At 33.8% G+C, this 22,612-nt stretch overlaps 1 protein-coding gene across 1 annotated transcript in view; it reads right to left on the minus strand.

The window, feature by feature from the left end:
- LOC129230695 (uncharacterized) overlaps window positions 1-22,612 on the minus strand; it is a 68,706-nt gene that overhangs the window by 41,023 nt on the left and 5,071 nt on the right. Inside the window, exon 2 of the mRNA XM_054865115.1 lies at window positions 18,975-19,077. Coding sequence (XP_054721090.1) covers window positions 18,975-19,077 — 103 coding nt within the window. The remainder of the gene's footprint in view (window positions 1-18,974; window positions 19,078-22,612) is intronic.

Consider the following 22,612-nt stretch of genomic DNA (forward strand, 5'->3'; position numbering starts at 1 on the left):
ATGACACTTAGTTGTCCCTTATATTTCCTTATATTCGAATATGTGACAATCAGGGCAGTAGTTAGGCAATGATATTGGGTAGGGCATTTGATTTTTGCATTTCAGGGAATTCCAAAGTCAATATAACTTAATAAAAGAAGAGCGGTAAAGTTTTCCAAACTTACAACTAATCAGTTTTTTCGTTTTAACAGATGTTACCTTTTCGAAATAAACCATTCAAACATGGAAATGATTTTTCCTTTGCAACTGCGGCGGTTCGTCTGTAAAATTTCCGTGTTAGATCTGCTGATGGCTAATAACTACATAGAAGTTTAAGCGAAAAGAAATTGCTTTCGATGTGTCGCAATATTCGATCATCATAACATGTTTCCAATTTGATGGCTTTTACCTTGCTCATTAAGTTATGAGTTCGTCACCTTAAAGCAATAACACACTATGCGTTCTCAAGAATAATAGAAAACAACATTACGTTCACCTTCAAAGCTCTGTGCCCTTGAACTGCTATTGTTCGTTTCATTACCAACTTCCCGTTTCCGTTGGCGATTAAGTTTTAATTTAAAGTTATTCAGGTGACTTTGGGGACAAGCATATTTTCTGAGAAATTACATTTAGATTTCTTCAATATATAAAAATGGGTACAAGGGTTCGCAGTGTTGCTAAAAAGATTTGTGATTGGTTTCAGAGAAAATAAGATGTGTTTTGTATTCAAGGGCTCAAGCAGCCTCAGCAGCATATGACAGAGATTGAAGACATTATTGGCATTAAACTTGGCTTTTGGACAAAAGACCACTCAGCAGAATTTTCAGGGGACCATTTGAAAAGATGAGAAAAATATTTCATCAAGATATGGAAAAAGAAAGGAAAGATATCAAGGAAAATGGTTTGATATTGCACCCCGGCGAGGAAAGTGACACAGCTCAAATAGTCCAGTCAATGAGTGCTTATAAGAGGGCGTAGCGTGCATGAAATATGCGACAATTTTTGAATTCAGAATATTGTTAGGGATAGTTAGTAAGTAAAGATACTGAAAGTCCCCGCCCCTAGGGGGGAACTACAGATGGGAGGGAGGGGGGAAGCAAAATTTTGAGTTTTTCGAGTACATGTCAGAAATGGTGAAAAAAATGCGTTCAAAAAAAAGTTCAAGCTAAAAAATCTTGCTATAAAATTATTCCTACACATACTTGCCGAATTTCAATAATATATTGAGTATGTGTTATGGAAAATTGATAGTTTTCGGAGAAGTTATCTGTTTCTGTCGAAGATTTGCTCCTAGTGCCTCCCAAGATCAGTATTCATAAAAAATTGTCAGTGAGAAAGTTGTAGAGCTTTAAATTTTCTTCAATTTGTTATGCTACTCTGTCGCATTTTATCCTGTCAATCAAAAGTTATAGAATTTCAAACACCCACCTTCATGGCGAAAAATGGAACACTTGCCATTCACAAACATTAAACTGTCTCAAAAAAAAAAAAAAAAAAAAAAACACGCACTTCCTTTTTTTCTTAATGAATTTGACAATCCTGATTGACAATAAAGAAGTATTTGTGGATTACTACAGCATAAATAATGATGCCACGCTTCCAGAGTGGGGGGGAGGGGCGAGTTTGGGAAATTGTGACTTTGTGACACGGGGAAGGAAAGAGTGTGACATCAAACATTTTTTTAAAGACGAATATGTTAATAAAAATTAACTTATGAAAAGTACTGTTTTGGCAAAAAGAGGGGGGGGGGGCAAAAATGTTGAAAAAAAAGTGTGACATCATTTATGGGTTTGAGGTAAACTTTTCGAAATTAAGTCCCCCAACCCAGATTTAGGATAAATTTGATCGCTTAAGCGGCGATCATGACTCTCATGACCCCTTACACCCTATAGATCCGTGGCTACATTCAACGCTAACTTACTCTGTTTTACTCCAGGCCCAGGCATTTCCTTTTAGGCTTGAAAAAAGGTATTTGGATCACAGCGCCGTCTAGTAAAGCAGAATAATATTTTTAATGAATTATTTTCTGGGATGTGATACATCTTATCTTTCCAGTTAAGGAAAGTTGGTACCATAAAACTTATAGAAAAAAAAATAAATAAATAAATTTTTAAACGTTCGAAATATTCAAATCAAGAGCTTCCAAACGACACCGAATTCATGTTCCCATGTAATTTAAAAGTAACTGAATTCAAATATAAAAAAATCAGATATGCGATCTGCCGACTAGCAACAACATTTCAAACGCGATTTTCTCAAAACTGCAGTTTTAACATTCATTCTTATTTTCTCTTGTCTAGAAAACTACTTTTCATTAAATACATCGCCAACTCAGTCATTTCCAGCCGAGGACTGCATGCTAATAAGCACGAAACTGCAGTCCTCGGCTGGAAATGACTGAGTTGGCGGTGTATTTCACGTATTTCTGCTTTAGCCCTGGCTAATGGGCGGTAATTTACTGAATATACTATGCCTTGCCATCAATCTTCGAGTTGAACCGAACCATTGCTTCGGTCACTCGTCTGGTCTGTGCTAATTCTACATTAGCTACCAGTTTGTTTGGCACTTTTGCTTTCCTTAAGAGGTTTTCCATTTCCAGCTCAGTCATTTTCCTATGCCGGGCTGATGAGTGCTAATAAGCACGAAATTGCAGTCCTCGGCTGGAAATGACTGAGTTGGCGGTGTATTTCATGTATTTCTGCTTTAGCCCTGGCTAATGGGCGGTAATTTACAGAATATACTTTTCATTGTGTTCTGATATTTTCATCACAGTTTAGTTATATAATCGTAATTTTACTGAAGTGAAATTTTTGCTTTAGGACTACTTTTTCCTAAACAGCTGTTTTTATGGTCAAAAACAGGTTCTTTTTTTCATTTAAAAGTTGATATTGTTTAAAATTAAATGAACTATGAAATAAATAGAATTGCCTTAAAATTTCACTTCAGTAGACTCTTAGATGTAGCTTGAAAACATCGAAACTTGTTAGTTTCTACTATTGAAACGTTTTGAGAAAAGGGTACAACATAAAATTTAGCAATTTTACATTACGCATATCAGGGTTCCGACCCCCGTGATACCCCTTATTTCAAAGACACTGCAACTCATCAGGACACCCCCCTCAAGTCCGTCATTTGGGCAATCAGGGGAGTCAATTGACCCCCCTCCCCCCTGAATTTTAGAAACGTAATGAAATTAGGTATATTTGTAGGTTTTTCTTTGGAAAATTTTGAAATGACGGCATCGGCCATAGTTGGAAAGTCAATGTAGTTGAACTCTTGCGGAATTCAAGTGGAATTATGCCTAAGCTCCGTAAACCAACCTAAACACATATGTGTTATGCGAGTTTCTACATTTATTCGAAAAGTTAACTCTGAAATGCCGATAAATCGATACCGTAAACCAACCTAGAGTTATGCGAGTTTCTACTTTTATTCGAAATGTTAACTCTTAAATGAAAATAAATCAAGCTTTGAAAAGAAAGGCTTATTAAAGCACGTTCAGTAATATCCGCCATTTTCCTACTTGTTTTGGAACAGAATCGCCGAAGTGAAATCTTGTTGTAACTGACCTTCCGAATGCGTATTTAGTGATAATAGAGTTCGAAACAATTTTTGTCACATGCGTTGAGTCAGAAATTGTTCTAACAATTACGTAGATACTTAGAAATTCATTTCCTCTGTTTGCTAGTGGTGACTTGTGTCCAATGCATCGTGATTAGTATTCCATACAATGAAGCGGAAATTGAATGGTGAGTAAACGTTTATGTTCTTTCTGTGGTTAGTCAACAAACAGACCTCCATTTATTTCGCAAGGTTTCCTTATATTTACACATAAATTTTTTGGTGAATTATGAATGCTTACGGTGCAATAGCATTTCAAAATAGATTTCTCAAGAAATGTTGTGGTTGTTGAGTTTAGTTCACGGTAAATTTATTTTCAGAAAGTTCAAAATTTTAATTAGTTTCGATAATCTTTCATGTTTTATTTCTTCCTGATTCTAACATTACCATTGTTATGATTATATTTATTTATGAACTTCATTGACTTGCCGAAGCACTTGATATTGTCAAATGCCCTCGTGTATTTGGTAATCAAGTGCGTTGGCCAGTAAGTACTGTAAAACACGTATTTTCGAGAGAGTTCGCTATTTTTTGTAAACATAATTGAAAGTTGAGAAATCTGCCGCAAAAAAATATTTCACGAGGTTTAAATTTCCCCGATTACGAAAGGCTCAAGAAAAGTAAAGCATCGCGAAAACAAGTGCTTGTACAGTAATTGAAATTAGTATCCATTGAGTAAAATAGAAATTTTTATTATGATTTCGAAGCTTTCACGTCATTTACTTTTCCTGATTCTAACATTGCGTGAAAATATTTAGGAAATTTATTGACTGGTCAAGGCATTTGACCCTATTATGAAATACTAAGGTTACCACTTTTTTTTTTCTTCTAAAGTGGACAATTAGCAATTTTAGAGAACTTTATGTGTGTTAAAAAGAAACAAAACTCGTATTGCTTTTGACATTTTATGCCGGCAAAAACAGATAGAAACGATTTGAAAAGATAATTGATGTCGAATTATATTTTTAATGCACAAATTCGCTTGAGTACATTTCTTGCTGATTTTAAATAATAATGAAGCTCTAGGCTGGATTTCGTACAAGTTACTTTTATAGTAAACATTGCTTAAAGAACCCCGATTTGCGACTGTGCTTTTTCGCTAATCTACAAATTATTCTTGAGCAAAATTATAGCCGGGGAAACGTAAGATATATCTCATCAAAAACAACCCTGTTGTAAAAATTTCCCCGCCAAGAAAACCTTTAACTTTTCCGCACAAAAAAGAACACCTGCATCCGAAACCTAAAAACCCTCAGCCAAAAAAAATTATGATATCTAGTTTGCCCGCCAAGTATCTGCCAAACTATCATCCTCCCTCTTCTCCTTTTTCATCACAGCTGCTTGAATTAGAACCTCTTCCCACCTTCAACTCCTCAGAAATATGGATAGATCTTTTAAATTGTTTATTTTCTTTGGCGGGAAGCTTTTTGCTCACCAAGCAATCACTTCACTTTAAAAAGCTTCCCGCCAAACAAGATAAACAATTTAAATGATCTATCCATATTTCTGAGGAGTTGAAGGTGGGAGGAGGTTTTAATGGAAGTAGCTGTGATGAAAAGGAGAAGAGGGAGGATGATAGTTTGGCAGATACTTGGCGGGCAAACTAGATATCATAACTTTTTATGGCAGAGGATTTTTGGGTTTCGGATGCAGGTCTTCTTTTTTGTGCGGAAAAGTTAAAGGTTTTCTTGGCGGGGAAATTTTTACAACAGGGTTGTTTTTGATGAGATATCACATCTTTTTGCATTGATATTATTACTTTGTCTGTATTTTTAGAATTGAGAACTTCAAGTCAGAAAATTTTCAATTGAAACAACGCTGTTTTGTGTTTCTAAGGAACAGTAATGGCTAGCCTAATTTTACGTCAAGTTATTTTCTGACTATAAAGATTCTATGTTCATTTTGCGAGAATTGGGCGGTTTAAATTTTATTGCAATCCTTGTATCCTCTCTGTTGCAAAGAAAACTTCTTGGATAATAAAATACTATATTTTAAATTATATTGTTTTCGAGTATTTTACAACTTCGCAATAAATTCTATTACAGTTTCTTTATTTGACAAATTATTCAACATTTTCATGAAGGTTTCTTTAAATGTTTTACAGCTTGAGGGCTATTTTAATCTAACTTTTCACTTTTTGTTTAATTACACTTTTCTTAAATCGTGGATTATTTTACGTTTTATGGGATAGTTTTAATTGTTTGGTGATTTATCTTTTTCTTGATAGAAGTCTTTGTCTTGTTTAATACCTAGTTTTGTTTAAAAGTTCATTTAAAAAACGAATTAACGTATGTTATCACCAAGGAAAAAAAAACTAAGCCATTAAATATTTTAAATTTGAATGTGTCAGAAGATCTATACAACTTTACTCGATGTCAAATCACGGATATCCCAAATTTGCCATAGCTAATGCGCATGTTGCGCGCGGACTAAGCTCATTAAAAGTCTTGCTTAAATTAATTGCAAAATTTTTTTCAGCTAACAAATTACTGCAAAGCACGGATATCCACACACGTATTTCATATATTTTCAATTCATTATGTGTTGTTTGTGAAAAATCCATTAATTTTGAAAATAAGCAAACCAATAAAAAAAATGCTATTTTTCGCTTTCAATTAAAAAGTTATATGTGCCGTATTCATATGCGTACAGTTTCATATAATTTGTCACGTAAAATATTTTGTAATGGTTTAATCCCAGTTTCGCGCCGATATTTAAAATTTCTTCCCTCCATAAATATATCAAAACTGAAAAACAGGGGGAAGGAAATTTCGTATCGGCAAAATTTTGTGGAGTGGGGGGGAGGGGAGGACAGCATTTTAATCTCATTCATTAATTTGTTTCTCTGCTTAAGTATAAATAAACAACATAGAATCTGAAAACAGAAAGCCCAATGAGCTAAGTCTGCGCGCATGCGCAGTCGCTGTAGCAAATTTGTGATATCCGCGATTTAACGTCTAGTTGCAACTGTTGGATATGTTTTAGTCTTGATTGAATTTCATTTCCTAAGACAACTTTGGAATAACTGTTAGATCTGTTCGAACCTTGCCAATTGCAGTCCGAGATAAACAAACCCTATGAGCTGAGAGTAAGTACATAAGAATTTAGAGAAAATTAGTGATTTTCAAACTTCAATTACTCCGGCCCATGATATCCCTGGGGGTTGAATTTTTGTATATGTACTCAATGGTTCCCAAAAATATGTATACAAAAAATCATTACCGTAGCCCCCCGGGGGGCTGTGATAGAACCCCGGGAAGGTACAATTTGGGGGGAAGGGGAGAGGGTTCAAATGGCACAAAAGGCACATCAGTAGGGCACAAGGAATGTGTGTGCGAAATTTCAGCTTGATTCCTTTTTTCGTCTGGGCTGTAGCCCTGTCAAAGAAAGCGAAAACTTTTTTTAACAGCGATTTTATAACTTTAATACCTCCTCCCCCTGATGGTCCAGGGGATTGTATTTTAGTTTACGGCGTCAGGGGCCACTAGAGATTGAGTGTACCAAAAATCAACTCCGGGGGTCTTCATGGGGCTGAGATACAGAGGGGTGAAAAACCCAAAAAACCCCAGCTTGTTCTGTCGTGTAATCTTGTTCTTGGTCCCTTTTATTTTCTGTTGTCTTTGGCGGCGGATTTGCTAGTGTTGGCTGCTGACGTTTAGTTTCCTTGTCGGGGCGGGACGCTCCAGCGTCCCGTGATCGTCGCCTAGAGCAACGGTAAGACGTCTAATCCCAGAAATAATACTAAGATGTCGTGCTGTTGCTCCGAGGGGACGATATTCAATAAAGTAAGCATGACTGGATTAATGGGCATAAAAATGTTTGAATTACACCACCAACCACCTTCAGTTAAAGCATTCAGTCTTCCGTTCTGACAATTCGGCGAAACAAACATTTTCAGCATGTGCGGGGACAACGAGACAGGTTACCTGAACGTGGGACTGGTCTTATCATCGGTTCCCAAACTTCAGACCTCCGCGGACTCCTTCCGAAAAAATGACGAACTTCACGGACTCCCCCACCCCCTCTCTCAAAAAAAAAAAAAAAAAGATTTGACACAGTTAAATCTTTTTTTTTTTTTTTTCAGAATATTTTTTCGCTTTTTTAGCATCAAATTAATTTATTCATTGTTCTGTATATTTTTCAGAGCTCATTTGTTACATTACTATTTTGAGTCATGGAAGTAAAATTCTATTTGAAATTCAATTAGGAATAAAGATGTTATCGCCAAATTTCTAAAACAGGTTTACAATTAAAAATGAAATTTTGAATTTAGTGAACAAAACAAGGTCTTCCCGATGATGTCCCTTAAAAATGTTCCCGTTTTTTTTTTTTTTTTCTGAAAGTAAGGATTCGACTTTTTCCGATTTTTTTTTCCGATTTTTCATCTAAAATAGGAAGGTTGACATTTTTCGCGAAATCGACTAATACGTTAGTGTATACGGTAATGTGTAATGTGCTTACTTCCGGGGGGGGGCTGCTGCGTCCTGTATGTACTTAAGCAAGAACTTTTTATTCCTCATAAATGGGCTTTCTTTTTGAATTAAAATATCGTTACTCGTCCTTCAATCTTAATTATGTTTAACGTTTTAGCTGAATATCACTGCGGACCCCCTGGCATGGACTCGCGGACCCCCGGGGGTCCGCGAACCAGAGTTTGGGAAACTCGGAATTATATTTTTTTCATATTAAGTATGACATAATTATTATACAGGGTGTTCCGTTTTGCGAGACCTTTATTTTCGCAACAGTTAGTCCTGGGTGTATACTTTCAATTGCAAAACTGTTCAAAATCAGATGCAGAGTCAAGATATTGAAAGTTTGAAGCAAAAATAAAAATGAATCAAAAAATACAAAATTTAACTTTTTATACGGGCCCTAGATCTTCTAACTTACATTTAGGGAAATGATCTCCACTGAAAGATATTACTAACAAATAATTAATTAATTTAATTTTGACATCTTGAATTCAAATTAAGTTTTTCGCAATCGCGCGTGTGTGTGTGTGTAGGCGTGTGTCTGTGTGCAGGCATGAGCGTGTGGGTATGTGTGTGTAAGTGTGTGTACATGTGTGTGTGTGTGCAGACATGAGTGTGTGGGTATGTGTTTGTACGTGTGTGTAGGTTTGTGTGTGTGTGTGTGTGTGTGTAGGACATGGACGCAACTTGGAGACGGTTTTCGCTAGAGGAGCAGCGTGAGGCCGGTCGACGGTGGTGCTGCAGAGAGAGGCAGGGGAAAATAAAATCATAGGAATTCTAAACAGTCAAATGAGAATAATAAGTAATGTGATTGCTCAATAAAACTTTGACATTTGTGCGACACCAAAACTCAGGGAGATATTAAAGTTTAAAGTTTCAAGGGACCATACAAAAGGTGAGATTGGAACTTACCGCCCTTTCAGAAGAATGATAGGTCGTTAAAGTAAGAAAAACAAGGTATTTATATTTTTCATTGCTATTCAAAAATAAATGCAAATGTTCTGCCGCGATACGCAAAAACACACGACAAAACCTCGAACAATTTGAAAAGCCACACTCTATGCACACGTATAATTTTAAACACATGTTAAGTGCTATATTTCCCCCAAAAGGCGTTATTGACGGCGAGTGAAAAGTGGTGTAAGTCACAAAACGCTGCGTTTCATATCTCGGTCAATATTGGTCGTACTAATTTCAAACTTTTTGTGTTGGAATTGTTTTTCAATGGAGATTATTTCCCTAAATATAAGTTAGAGGACATGGAGCCCGTATAAAAAATTAAATTTTGTATTTTTTGACTTTTTTAATTCCTTTTACAAAAAAGGAAGTATTGTATTTGCAAAAAAAATTTCACTCAAAAATCGGTCTTAATTTCCATTTTTCTCACTCCCGAATGAATGTTGAGTTTTTTTTTCGATGCGACCACACGTGGATATATGCCTAGGAGCGTACAGACACCAGAAATATCCATTTTGACGACCCCCGAGTTAGTTACAACGAATTTTCTCGCGACGTCCGTATGTACGTATGTGCGTATGTGTGTATGTGTCTCGCATAACTCAAAAACGGTATGTCCTAGAAAGTTGAAATTTGGTACGTGGACTCCTAGTGGGGTCTAGTTGTGCACCTTTAATTTTGGTTGCATTCGGATGTTCCTAAAAGTGTCTTTTGCCCCTTTTTGGGGGGAAATCATTGTTAATTTCGATGTAAACTCAAGTTGTGTTATAGTTTGTTGGACACTTGGCGATATATCGCCAGTCTTTTGGTTGCCAAATTTCGTCGCCAACTTGGCGACAAATTTGGAGATTTTTTTTTTGTTTTAAATTGGTTTCAGTTTGGCCACTGTTGGTGATATTTAGAGAGTAAACAATTGAATCACAATAAAATTGCCAACAATGGGGAAATGACATTAAATTGGAGTACAAGGAAGTCATGTGATGCACACATAAGCTCGTTTATGTTTTTACTTCAAACTATCAATATCTTAACTCTGCATCTGACTTTGAACATTTTTGCAATTGGAAGTATACATCTAGGACTAACGGTTGCGAAAATAAAGGTATTGCAGGTTAAAAAAGAACACCTTGTATATTGCTTACCCAAATCAAACTTGGAGAAAAATCGAGAGAAAATTGTAAAACATAATCCCAAAATTGATGTAAAAGTTCCGTGTAAATATCATTTTTATTATTTTTGGAAGAAGGAATTTTTTTAAATGAGGACAAGTAAAAATCTCTGAGGACCGGTAAAACTTTCCTGAGGACTGGTGCCGTTCCGGCAGATCAGTGGTTGAGAATCGCTGCTCTAGTCAGGGCTGCGGAGTCGGAAGGAAAATGGCCGACTCCAACCCCGACTCCTGGATTTTGAAACGCCCGACTCCGACTCCGGATTTTTTTTAATTGTATTTTTTCAACTCCCTCTCTCCCTTCAGGGGAAGAGGGAAAACCCCTAAACAGAGATTAAAATATGAATTCCTTTTTATGAAAATTTCGCATTTTGTTTTTTATTGTAAACCCAAGACGCATACAACGTTAGAAATTCAATTTAAAAATCAAATTTTCCAATAGTTCTAATTAAAAAGTGAGATGACCCTTTTAAAAAAAAATTGAAAAGGATTACCTGTAATTTGCCCCGCTTTAATGTTTAGCAAGTAGATATTGATCAAATCGTGTGCTTTCAAATTTTGAAAGCTGTATCTTGAGAGAAAAAAAGCTTTTTTTCTAAATCCAATTTCTTGAGAATGGGTGGTTTACCCCGGTTGACACCTATCTGGTAGATGACACCCAAAGTTAATTTCAGAGTTTATAAAAAATATAAATATTTTAATTCTGAAAATTTTCGCGAATATATTTTAAATTATATTTCATCAATAAAATGTCAACGAAAATAGGGCACATAAAGTCAGGAGCTATTTTTACACAAAATGCGGCGGTATACGAAATTGTACCAACAGTTTTTACTATACCTATATTTCTTCTTCGCTAAATTTTTAATTTAAATTTTATTGGCTGCTTTAGAATTAACCTTAATATGAAGATTTTAAGATTAACAGCAATAATTGAATGTTGTAATCAAGAAATCATTTACATTATTTTGTTCCATACATTTTAGTGGGAACCAAGCTTATAGAAATAGTCTTAAAAAAGAAAAAAAGATTATTTCATCGGATCTTTTGGATTCGTGCTTTCGCGTCAGAACTTCTTTGAATTTGCCGATCACCCTTAAAAGTTTCAACTTTAGCTACGGGCCTCGACTGACTAATTTGTTACGTTTCTTTAACTATTTTATAACTGAGATCGAACAAAACACTATATTTCTATTTTTATTTGAAAGTGATTACTTGAAAATGTTAGGCAACTAAACCTTTTACTGACAGTTGCTATTAGTTAAGTTAAAAAGCAAGCAAACTAGGGGACGGCTACTGAAAGTTCGGTAAGCACTCAAGCTAGCTGATTGCCATAACGGCAGTTATTTTCTCATTAGTATCTTTTTATACATGTAATCGAACCAATTGGTATTCAGTTTTTAAAAAAATACAAAGAGAGTCAGTAAAAAGGAAAGAAAAAAAGAAACCCGGAGTTTGAGTCGGCATGTTTTCCAACGACTCCGACTCCTTCACCAGAAAATCATTCCGACTCCACAGCCCTGGCTCTAGTGCGTAGGTTTATAACCTTTTCCACGTCTCGACCCCTTTTTTACCATTTAAATAACCCACGACCCCACACGTTGCACTTGTTTTAGATGGTATTTCAACGAACTTCGGACACTTTATTTGTGCATAAAAACGCGTGTAAACACAAGGATTGTAGAAATAAGAAAAAGATAATTACTATAATTTGAAACGTATCTTTCGAGACTTCAAAATTTTTGCATTCTAACATTGATTTTCGATTTTAAGATACATTTTCGTGGTAAAGTCAGATTATAAAAAATCAATTATTTTTTTAGTTAGTGAAAGTGACATATAATAAATGCATTTAACCTTAATAAAATAGAAATATAATGACAACTTTAGAAAAAAAAAAGGACAATGTACATTTATTAATAAAATTAAGTGCTAACAATTTTAAAATCGCTTCAAATAAAAATAACACTGCTGTATTTTTTTTCTTATATGGTATTTTTTAAAAAATAACTTATCGCCTTTCAAATGATATGTAAGATTATTTTAAAGCAGTATTTTTATGTCTGGAACAACTCCTTTTAGCTTGCATTAATATTCTTTTCTTTATGATCAAATTCATATTGGCACTTTTTTGTGATCACAAGCTTTTATTTCTTGAGGGAAATTTTCAACTTTTAATGCAAAGACGCGCATAAGTGTATATGAGTTTTCTATCTCTGTGTCTCTCCTTTCTTTCAAAAGTTTTCCTTTTCATCTTCTCTTTACGACAGTGGTACCAGTGGAATGATACTGATCGTTCATCTGGTACATGTACTCCTTATGAAATTCTGTTAGAAGCATGCAGTTAAGTACCAAAATGTATACTTAACTGCATGCTTCTAACAGAAGCATGCAGTTAAGTATACATTTTGGTACATTTTGGTCTATTAGTAAGCAGAACTTACTAATAGACGTTTTTAAAAGTAGAAATAATGTCGTGCCCCCATACAAAATGCTTCACGACCCCATTTGGGGTCGCCCCTTACAGGGTGGGAACCACAACAGCTCTAGTGAACTAAATATTGCTTGAAACATTGTTCAATTTTGATTTTGTGCTTGTGGTTAGTTTATTTGCTATCATTTGAGTTTTTTTCACACTAGCACAGCTCCTCCATGCTGCCCCCCCCCCAAAAAAAAATATTATACCTATTTATTTTGTTGCATAATTTTGTGAACATGCAGTCGTGCTTGAGTTAACTGCATGCAAAACGTAATATTGTGCTTAATTTATTTGGAATAGAAAACTTGTCATACTAAACCATTTTCAATTTACTGGCTACTAGTTCATCAAAGATAAGGATAAAAATCTAAACATGTCCACAAATATTATCGTAGGCCAGGGGCTTTCAACCTCTTTCAACCCCCTCACCCCTTCTTGTGTATAATTAATTATGCGTATCCCCAAAAAAAGCTCTTTAGTTGTATTAGTTATATTACATAGTTATTTTTAATAAAATATAATTTTTAATTACATGTAGGTAATTTAAATTAAAGACAGTTTTTTTTTATTTTACACAAAAGATACAAAACTTTCTGGAGGAAATAGTGGAAACGTTAGGCTTAAAAAAAAGTTCATCAATATTTAACTCCATTGTAGTTAAATAGTTACAAAGAATCCTAAATATAATCTTTTATCAAAACTTGATCTCCATGGAACTTAAACCCGAAAACCCTTCTTCATGGAAATAAGTTGTTGTAAACTCTTGAGAGTACTTCATAGCAATGTTTTCTAGTTCTGTATGTGTGTGTTTTCATTGTCAGTCTAAAAATTACTAAACAAAGAATTGCAATACTTTTGTTTCAATGTAGGATCACATTGCTCAAACGTTTTTCCATAAAAGTGTAGCAAAACCAGTATAATTTTATATACATTTTGGTACTTAACTGCATGCTTCTAACAGAATTTCATAAGGAGTACATGTACCAGATGAACGATCAGTATCATTCCACTGGTACCACTGTCGTAAAGAGAAGATGAAAAGGAAAACTTTTGAAAGAAAGGAGAGACACAGAGATAGAAAACTCATATACACTTATGCGCGTCTTTGCATTAAAAGTTGAAAATTTCCCTCAAGAAATAAAAGCTTGTGATCACAAAAAAGTGCCAATATGAATTTGATCATAAAGAAAAGAATATTAATGCAAGCTAAAAGGAGTTGTTCCAGACATAAAAATACTGCTTTAAAATAATCTTACATATCATTTGAAAGGCGATAAGTTACAAAAATGCATTTGTGAAAGATATGCACTAACAGTTATGGGGATGCCGAAGGGGGAGGCCGAAGAAAAAGGTGTTAATAAGTGCCTGCGGTATTTAGATGTACAGTAGAACTTCGTTTATCCGATCACCGTTTATCCAGATCAAATTCGTAGACTTAAAAAACTTTCAGTACGCTTAATTATTGATTTTTAATTGCGATAGTAATATCAGAATTACAAATAGTTCAAATTTTCGCTTTTTATGTATAACTCCTGCGTAGGTCATACAATAAATCGTAGCAATTTAACAAACATGGCATACTTCAGTCCGACACCACTGCAGCTGAATTATAAATGATCAAGTGTTTGCACGAAACAATCTAATGTAATTTTGTTACAAAGCACTGTTTTTTGCTTTTAAAAAAGAAAACTCTACTTATTTAAGAATTTATTTTGCATATTACTCGGATTATCTGGATTGTCTTTGGTCCCAGTTAGTCCGGATAAAAGAAATTGTACTGTATTTGTAGTTTAGAGACAACTTCGAACAAACTTATTGGAGCTTAATGAGTTAGATATTTAGTTAAACTTACAGCGCAGGAAATGTACAAAACTGGCTTTTTTGACTTGAATATATTTAAAAGGTAACCCCCCTTCCGTACCTCCCACTTCAATTTAAAATTTTTTAACAATAGTACTTATGGAACAAATGCAAACCTTTTTAGGGAAAGAAATAGATTTCAATATAAATTATACTTTGTATCTAGAAATCAAGAACGTTTCAGCAATTTTTAACCCTTAAATGTCTGATTTTATAATAATCGTTTTAAAAATGTTCTTCCTCTTTTACTTCCTGTTTAAATCACTGCAAAAATGCTTTAAAAATCATATTTAAATTCAAGTACAGTTTCAGCGTCGAAAAACATTCGACTCCAATTGAAGAAATAACTAATACTTAACAGTTAAATGTCCTAAAAAGCAATTTGATAAAAATTGTAAAGCAACCTTGTGGTAATTTTATTTTCGGCACGGAATGACAAGAAGTGTCAATTCCCAAGTTCAAACTTCAGTGCATATCGTATTGGTTATTGGCAACAACATCGTTGTCAGTTTTGTTATCACTATATTTTAAAAGACTAAATTGGGTACGTAGCCAAATGTAAACTTGCGGCGTTGAAGGATTAATAAATTTGGAAACAAAAACTTGCATCCGAAATTTGACCACAAACGTCGCCTCTGAAATAAATCTTTTATCGTCGATCAAAAAACTTCAATTCAAATTGTCTTTGAAAAAGGAAAAAAAAAACTGTGTTTCATTTAATACCACTTATTTTTTTACAAATGTGTCCTCACTTGGAGACTATCACCGTAATTACTGACCTTTTGTCGAGATATCCGGATACCTATGTCCGAGCATTTTATTCCGATGTTCAGCGTTGCGTGAAGCGTAAAAGATGTTGTCGACACACTTTCTGATTTTGACAATTTGAACGTGACGTTGGCTGCTATTAATCTGCCTCGCTACTACCGAAAGAGTTTTCTGAATCACGGATTATTTTGTTTCACTTTTAAGTAGTGCGGAGAGAAAGGATTTTTCCCCCTTACTTTTTTTTTTTTCAACTTCGTATGACAATTGCAGCTGTGAAGGAAATGTTCTTACAGAGAAAAAAAAATAGATGATCTTCTAAAAGATGCATTAATATTGCGCGTAAAATCTATATATTAAAAAAAATGAAGGATCGCAATTTAATTGTCTTTATCTTTATTATTATTACTAATAAAGTAGAAAGTCCCTCTGTCTGTCAGGATTTCTGTCCGGATCTCTGTCTGTCAGGATCTCTGTGACGCGCGTAACGCCTAGACCGTTCGGCCGATTTTCATGAAATTTGGCACAAAGTTAGTTTGTAGCATGGGGGTGTGCATCTCGAAGCGATTTTTCGAAAATTCAATTTTGTTCTTTCTATACCAATTTTAAGAAAAAAATGTCCTAGAAAATTATCACAACGTGGAATAGTAAATTACGAAAACATCATAACGTGGAACCGTAATATGGGAGATCCATTTAACATAGCCAATTGGCTGGAATTCCATCATCCATTATTTTTTAATATACAGGCGAACCAAATGACCTTTTAATTTTCTTCTACGGGCAAAGCCGTGCGGGTGCCACTAGTTTTAAATAAACCTGTAGGGGTGCATTTGTTGGAAGTAAGCTTTAATGTAAGGCGGTAACTTATTGCTTAATATCCTACCTTTGTCTTCAATTGACGAGTAGAATAGGGTGGTTCAAAAATACATGTAAAAAAAAAAAGAAAGTTTCTCCTAGATACCAGGACACCCCCCAATATTTTTAGACTTGTGAATAGTAATATATACTGGAAGAATTTTAGCTTCCTATTTCAACTGAAAGAGGGTGCTCAACCCCCTCCCCCAAACTTCATCAGTATGGGGAAGGGGTTAAAAAATATTTTGAAATGGAAAAACAACGCTACATATTATACACGAGTATTATGCATATACATTGCAATAAAATAATTATTTACAAAAAAACAGCTGGGGAAATTAAATGTTTCTAAATTTATGACATTTTCTATATTACGGCTAATGTTAAATTGAGGGGTCATTGAGCACCGTCTTAAAATTTGAGTAAGAAGCTAAAACTTTTGAAGCATAATACTATTAGTAAGTCTAAAAATACTAGGGAGTGTCCTGGAATCGAGCTGAAAAAAAAGTTTTTTTGAACCCCCCTACGAGTTGAACCGCACCGTTCCTGCGGACTCTCCCTGATACCCTCGTGTACTAAATTTATTTTAACTATCTGTTTGTTGGCACTTTCCACTTCAATGAACTGACGTCTGCCTCCTGCTCGGTTGTTGTATATTCCTGACTGATGAGTCCATAACAAGGACGAAACTGCAGTGTCTGGATGCCTGTATATGGTATCTAAATGAGTTTCTTTCGCAATTTGTACTGTTTACCTCCAAACTTTCAATTTTGGAACACCCATTTGCTTCTTACTGCCTCAAAAATGAAATACAAGTATATTTTTCAACATAACTTATAAATATGATTGAGGCTGTGGGAGGAATTCTTTCCTCCAAATTTATCAACTTTTAAATGCCCGTAGTTAACAATATAACCACCTATAAATTAGATATTAGTAACAGGCTCAAGGAAGTTGAAACTAAATTAATTTAACTTGATGAGCTAAATGGTTTCCTTATCGTAAATCGATCTTAGAAAAAACATTTCAATGTACTACTAGTAGGGAAAAAAGTACCTAAAAAACGATAAATGCTATTCATTTAACGAACTGATTTGGTTCAATTGAAAGACAATCTTTTAGTTTAAAAAGTCCCCCTACCTCCCAAACCTTGATTTATGGCATTGAAACTTAAAAAAAGCGAAGGAAGTTGAAACTAAATTCATTTTGCATAATGAGCTAAATGATTTTCTTATCTTAAACTGCTCTTACTCAGAAAAAAAAAAAAAAAAAAAAACACATTTTATTGCAAGGGAATGTGGGGCAAAGTGAAATAGTTAAGATGACTTACTTTTTCCAAAAAAAAAAAAAATCGGAAATTTGTTTTTTATTTTATGATAAAACTTGCATTTCAGTATCATTTTAAATTTTTGGCAGTAAATTCGTACTTTGAAAAGAATTCACTTTAAAAATTTACGGAACAAAGTGAAAAATTCGACATTTTTCTAATGAAATATCTTCTATTTTATTATTACATTTTTTTTTTGATAAAATGAATGAGTGAATAAAAAAATGAATGGATGATGAAATAATAAACGAATAAAAAAGTAATTCACTGATTAATCTATCAGAATTAGTAAATTAACAAAAAAAAATAGTCAATGAATGAATAAATATAAGTGAATTATTGAATGAAGAAATGTAAACGAATTAATTAGTAAATCAATACGTAAGTGATGTGATAGATAAATGAGTAATTAAGCGTAGTGAACTATTTCACTTTGCCCCACATGCACTTGACTAATTGTACAAAACCTTTAAACTAAAAATAAACTTAATATTCAATAAATAAAAAAAGATACTGAACCAAATAATAGTAAGTCCCAATTAATATTTAAAATGATAATAACAAAAACTTTAAAATTTTATGTCAGCAAAAATAAATTTTCTCTAATAAGAAAATATTACAATATGAGTAGTAACAGTTTTTGAAAATTGCTTGTATTATCATACGCTTTGATGTTCAGAAGTAACTTCTTCCTAACAGGAATAGCGTAATTGTGCTACTACATAGTTAAAATATTACCAGATAGGTGGCGTTAAAAATAGAGTAAATATACCACCGTTTCGCTTCACCCCGCTATTTCACTTTGCCCCACTTCCCCTACTACGAGAAGGAAAAAAATGGCCCTTAAGACGACAAATTTTATTAATTTAACGTGCTGATTTGGATCATTTGTAAGCCCCTCCCCCCCCCCCCCCGATTTATTGCATTGAAACTACATGGCGCACAATGTGCTGCTGAAATTTCGGGGGGAGGGTGGATTTTATAGGGTTTTATCTTTCGGGAGGTTTTTTTTGGGGGGGGGGACTCCATACAAGGGCGCCCATATGCAAAATTTTAAGGGGGGGCACAAAAATTTTCCCCATGGTTTAGCAGAATATTTTCCCCATGGAAACCAATTTCAGTACAGATTAGAGATATCAAAATTTGCAATTTTTAATAACTTATTCATTAATGGTTGGAAAACAAATTTTTATACATTTTTTCAAAGAAAAAAGAACTTAAAGCAAGGAAGTTCTCATTTCTAAGGGGGGCTTGGCCCCCCCTTGCCCCCTATATTGGCGCCCTTGAGTGGGGTGCGCCACAGCTTTTGGAGTAGAGATGGTAACCCCACTTGAAGTAAACTGTTTTAAATGAACTCGACCAAAGATATAACTATGATACTCTTCAAAACAAAAAATTTTTTTTTTAAGAAAATAAACTAGCATAACTGATGAGCAAGTGGTTGTTAAAACAGCAAAAAGAGAAACGTAGATTCTTCACACTAACTTGCATTGCTGCTTGGAATCTCTCCCAGATTGAGACTCAATGTCGCGCAAAACGTCTTGCCGGCAACGCCTCATGGTCTCCCGGTCACAACTTTGCCCGAAAACTAAAAAATAAAACAAAAGTCAAACATGCATAAAGTAGGGGAAGAGTAGGAGAGATGGGATTATAGGACCAAAAAGATAATTCCGGTATTCTGCATTTTTGAGAACGATAACCGAAATGCCGGTACTAATACCGGTATTAAGAATTTTTCAAAGATTGGAAAAAAAACTTTCTTTCGTTGCCGTGTTTCATGTTTTATGTGAAAGAGACTTAAACTCTGAAAATGTAAACAATCTTATTATGAGAACAAGTTTAATATGAAGAAACAAATGTTATAAACAACTAATCATAATAAAAGAAGTGTACGAATAATTTAATTCATTATAAATAAAAATAAAAGTAAAAATAAATCATCACAGCAATACAAAACAAAACATATAGCATTAATATGAATAAAAGAGTAAACGGCAACATGTAACAATTTTGTTCCATTGTCTATTATATATGTATTAATTGAAAAAAAAAAAAAATTCTGCTACATCATTTTGAAATGTGATCTTAAGAAACAAATGTGTCTATAAAATGTCTTTGCAAGCTCACATTTTTTACAACTGAAAATGTTATTTCTGAATTCACGCTGGTCGGTTTTACTCTTAATAATGTGCGGTACACTCTCTCAATACTTTATTCGAAATCCTTCTTCAAGTGATTCGGTCTCTCGCCTGAAGGTTTTGAAAACAGTTTTAAAAATGATGTTGTAAATTAATGCATGAAAAGGCGATTCATCACAGTATCTACTGATACAAATATCTTCATGTATTATTTCAAAGCTTTTTTTTTTTTGGTGCTCTATTATTTTATGTTTTTAAAATCAAATTTTGGTATCAACAGATTGTTTTCAGTAAGTACCGCCCTATAGCCAAGGCAGAAATACATGAAATACGAATTTCATGTATCAACTGATTGGTATTGGTACTGTCTTTTTGATGAAAAAAGTACGCATTTAAAATTGCCTAGATATTAAAACTTTTCAATTTAAAAAAATGTTTATCATTATAAGTTAATACCGAAAATATCTGAATTTTAACTTTGCAAATACCGGTTTTACGAAGTGGCTAAATAGCATGAAATGCCGGTATATATGTTCTGACATATGTATTGCAATCACTAGATGGGACGGCATCTAAAACTGTGCAAAAATAAACAGTTTTTAATTTTTGCCCATTTCACCAAATTGAACAACCTTAGTACCATATTCATAGCAGTTAATCATTTTAGATGCAGGGTTCTGTAAAATTTATTTCATAAAACAATATTTCACATCAAAAAAGTTGATAACAATATCTTTTTCAGTGTAAATTTACAATCTCATTCAGTAGCGTTAACATTTTTAATATTTTATACATCTCATAAAAAACTTTTACAAAAAAAGTAGCATTCAAGTTGCGTATAAAATGTAGTAATAAGATTTTTTATTGGAATATTCATTAAAGGGAAAGATGGGATGTTGTGGCTCAGGCTCAGGGAGGTTCCACTTCTCCCTTTAATAGGTAATAGGTGACACTGAGGAATTATGCTTGATTGATTGACGTTTTGATAAAACAGACATTATTGCAAAGTTGCCCCAAGAAAAAATGGTAGATAGCAGATGAATATTTCTCATTTGATGGAGACTAGGGGGGAGGGGGATTTTTGATTATAGGGCCTCTACAGTTCGGGAGCCTGTAGCCCTCTGCGCAGTGATTACACCCCTTAAATAAAAAAAAAATTGGCGAAAACGTTAAGATTTAACCCTTTAAGAACTTAGAATTTACCTTTAAGATGTCAAATTTTGTGAAAAATGGTTCAATAGATTTTGTGTGAATGGATAGATGTTTATACGGTCCATAAGCGATGTGAAGGTTACAACTCTTTTGCAAAATTTGATTTATTAATTATTCAACTCAGAAGCACTCGAATAATGAATGACATTACCTACATGCAATCTTCAATTGAAAAGCTATTTTGAATAAAAGCAGAAGCAAGTGTGAACAGAACGCCCTAGAATCAAATTTTTGGGAGGGGTAAAATTTCTGAACTACCAAATGAAGTTTCGAACAGGAGTGTTTTGATGGGAGGTCACGAAAGGTCACTGTGACCTTAAAATTTTCCATATTCGGTAAATTTTGTTCGACGACAATTCGGCAACATCATCATTTTTCGACGAAATTTGAATTTCTATTCCGCAAAATTATCATCATTCGGTTTGGAGTTCCATTCGGAAAAATTATCATCGCTTGGCAAAATTTGGAGCCCAAAAGTTTTAGTTCGGGGCTCAATTCGAATGATAAAATACGAGCAGGCGTGCATACCTACATACAGTGGCTCCCAAAAGTGTTCGTACACCTACGACTTTCAATGAAATAGGCCTTTATCCATTGGTTAGAATTAATATTTCGGAATAGGTATTTTATTATAAGATCTATGATCTATTTTTAACAAAACTACATAAAAAATTTTAATAAAACATTAAAACTTATTTTTTAAAAAATTAAAAACCAAAAAGTGCTGGAAATTTTATCTTACAAAAGTCTTCGTACACTTTGAAAAAATATCAAAAAATTAGTAAATAATCTAACTTTTTACTAAGTTATTATTTAGTAGAATATTATGCAGTAACAACAACAGCTTTTAAACGTCTGAGAAGAGATTTCATTGTTTTTTCTTCCTTTTTTTGTGCAATTTCTGAGTAAGTGTTCAGCGGCACTACGAGTCTTACTGTTTCTAGTTCGCTTTTCGTTTCAATGGTGTATTTTCGTAATCTAGCCACCAGATATTTCCAAATATGTTCCATTAAGTTTAAATTTGGCGATTGAGGAGATATTTCTAAGCTTAAGGACAAATTTTGAGGCACCAAACGCGAACGTGTGCTTCTTATCGTTATCTTGATAAAAAAACAAAGTTGTTTCCGATTGCCAAATTTTGGGCTAATAGTTTAAAATTATTTTTTGAAATATTTAAGTGAACAGCATGATTCATTATTTCATCAAAAAATTCCAAATTTCCAAGTCCAAATTTCCAAGTTGCTGTTTTGCACCCTCACACAAGAACATCTCACCGTCCTGATTAACTGATCCAGCTAGGTTCCTAAGATTAAATTCCTCATTTTTTCTTCTATTGACAATTATACAACAATTTAAACCAAAATATTGAATTTATTTTTATCTATAAGTAAGTTTTTTCCGATTACCAAATTTTGGGCTAATAGTTAAAAATTGTTTTTTAAACTATTTAAATGAACAGAATAATTCATTATTTCCTCAAAAAATTCCAAATTTCCAAGTCCTGATGCTGAGATGCACCCTCACACAAAAAGACCTTCACCGTCCTGATTAACTGATCCAACTAAGTTCTTAAGATTAAATTCCTTTTTTTCTTCCATTTACAATTATACAACAATTTAACCCAAAATGTTGAATTTATTTGCATCTATAAGTAAGACGTTGTTCCAAAACGTTTTGAGCTTATTTATCATTGATTTTACGACGGAAAGCGTAAGCTTACTACTTTTCGCACAAACAAGAAAATTTCTGCGGGAAGAGGTTCCATTTAATCCA

Source organism: Uloborus diversus, chromosome 9, assembly GCF_026930045.1.
Source record: "Uloborus diversus isolate 005 chromosome 9, Udiv.v.3.1, whole genome shotgun sequence".
NCBI classification, from domain to species: domain Eukaryota; kingdom Metazoa; phylum Arthropoda; class Arachnida; order Araneae; family Uloboridae; genus Uloborus; species Uloborus diversus.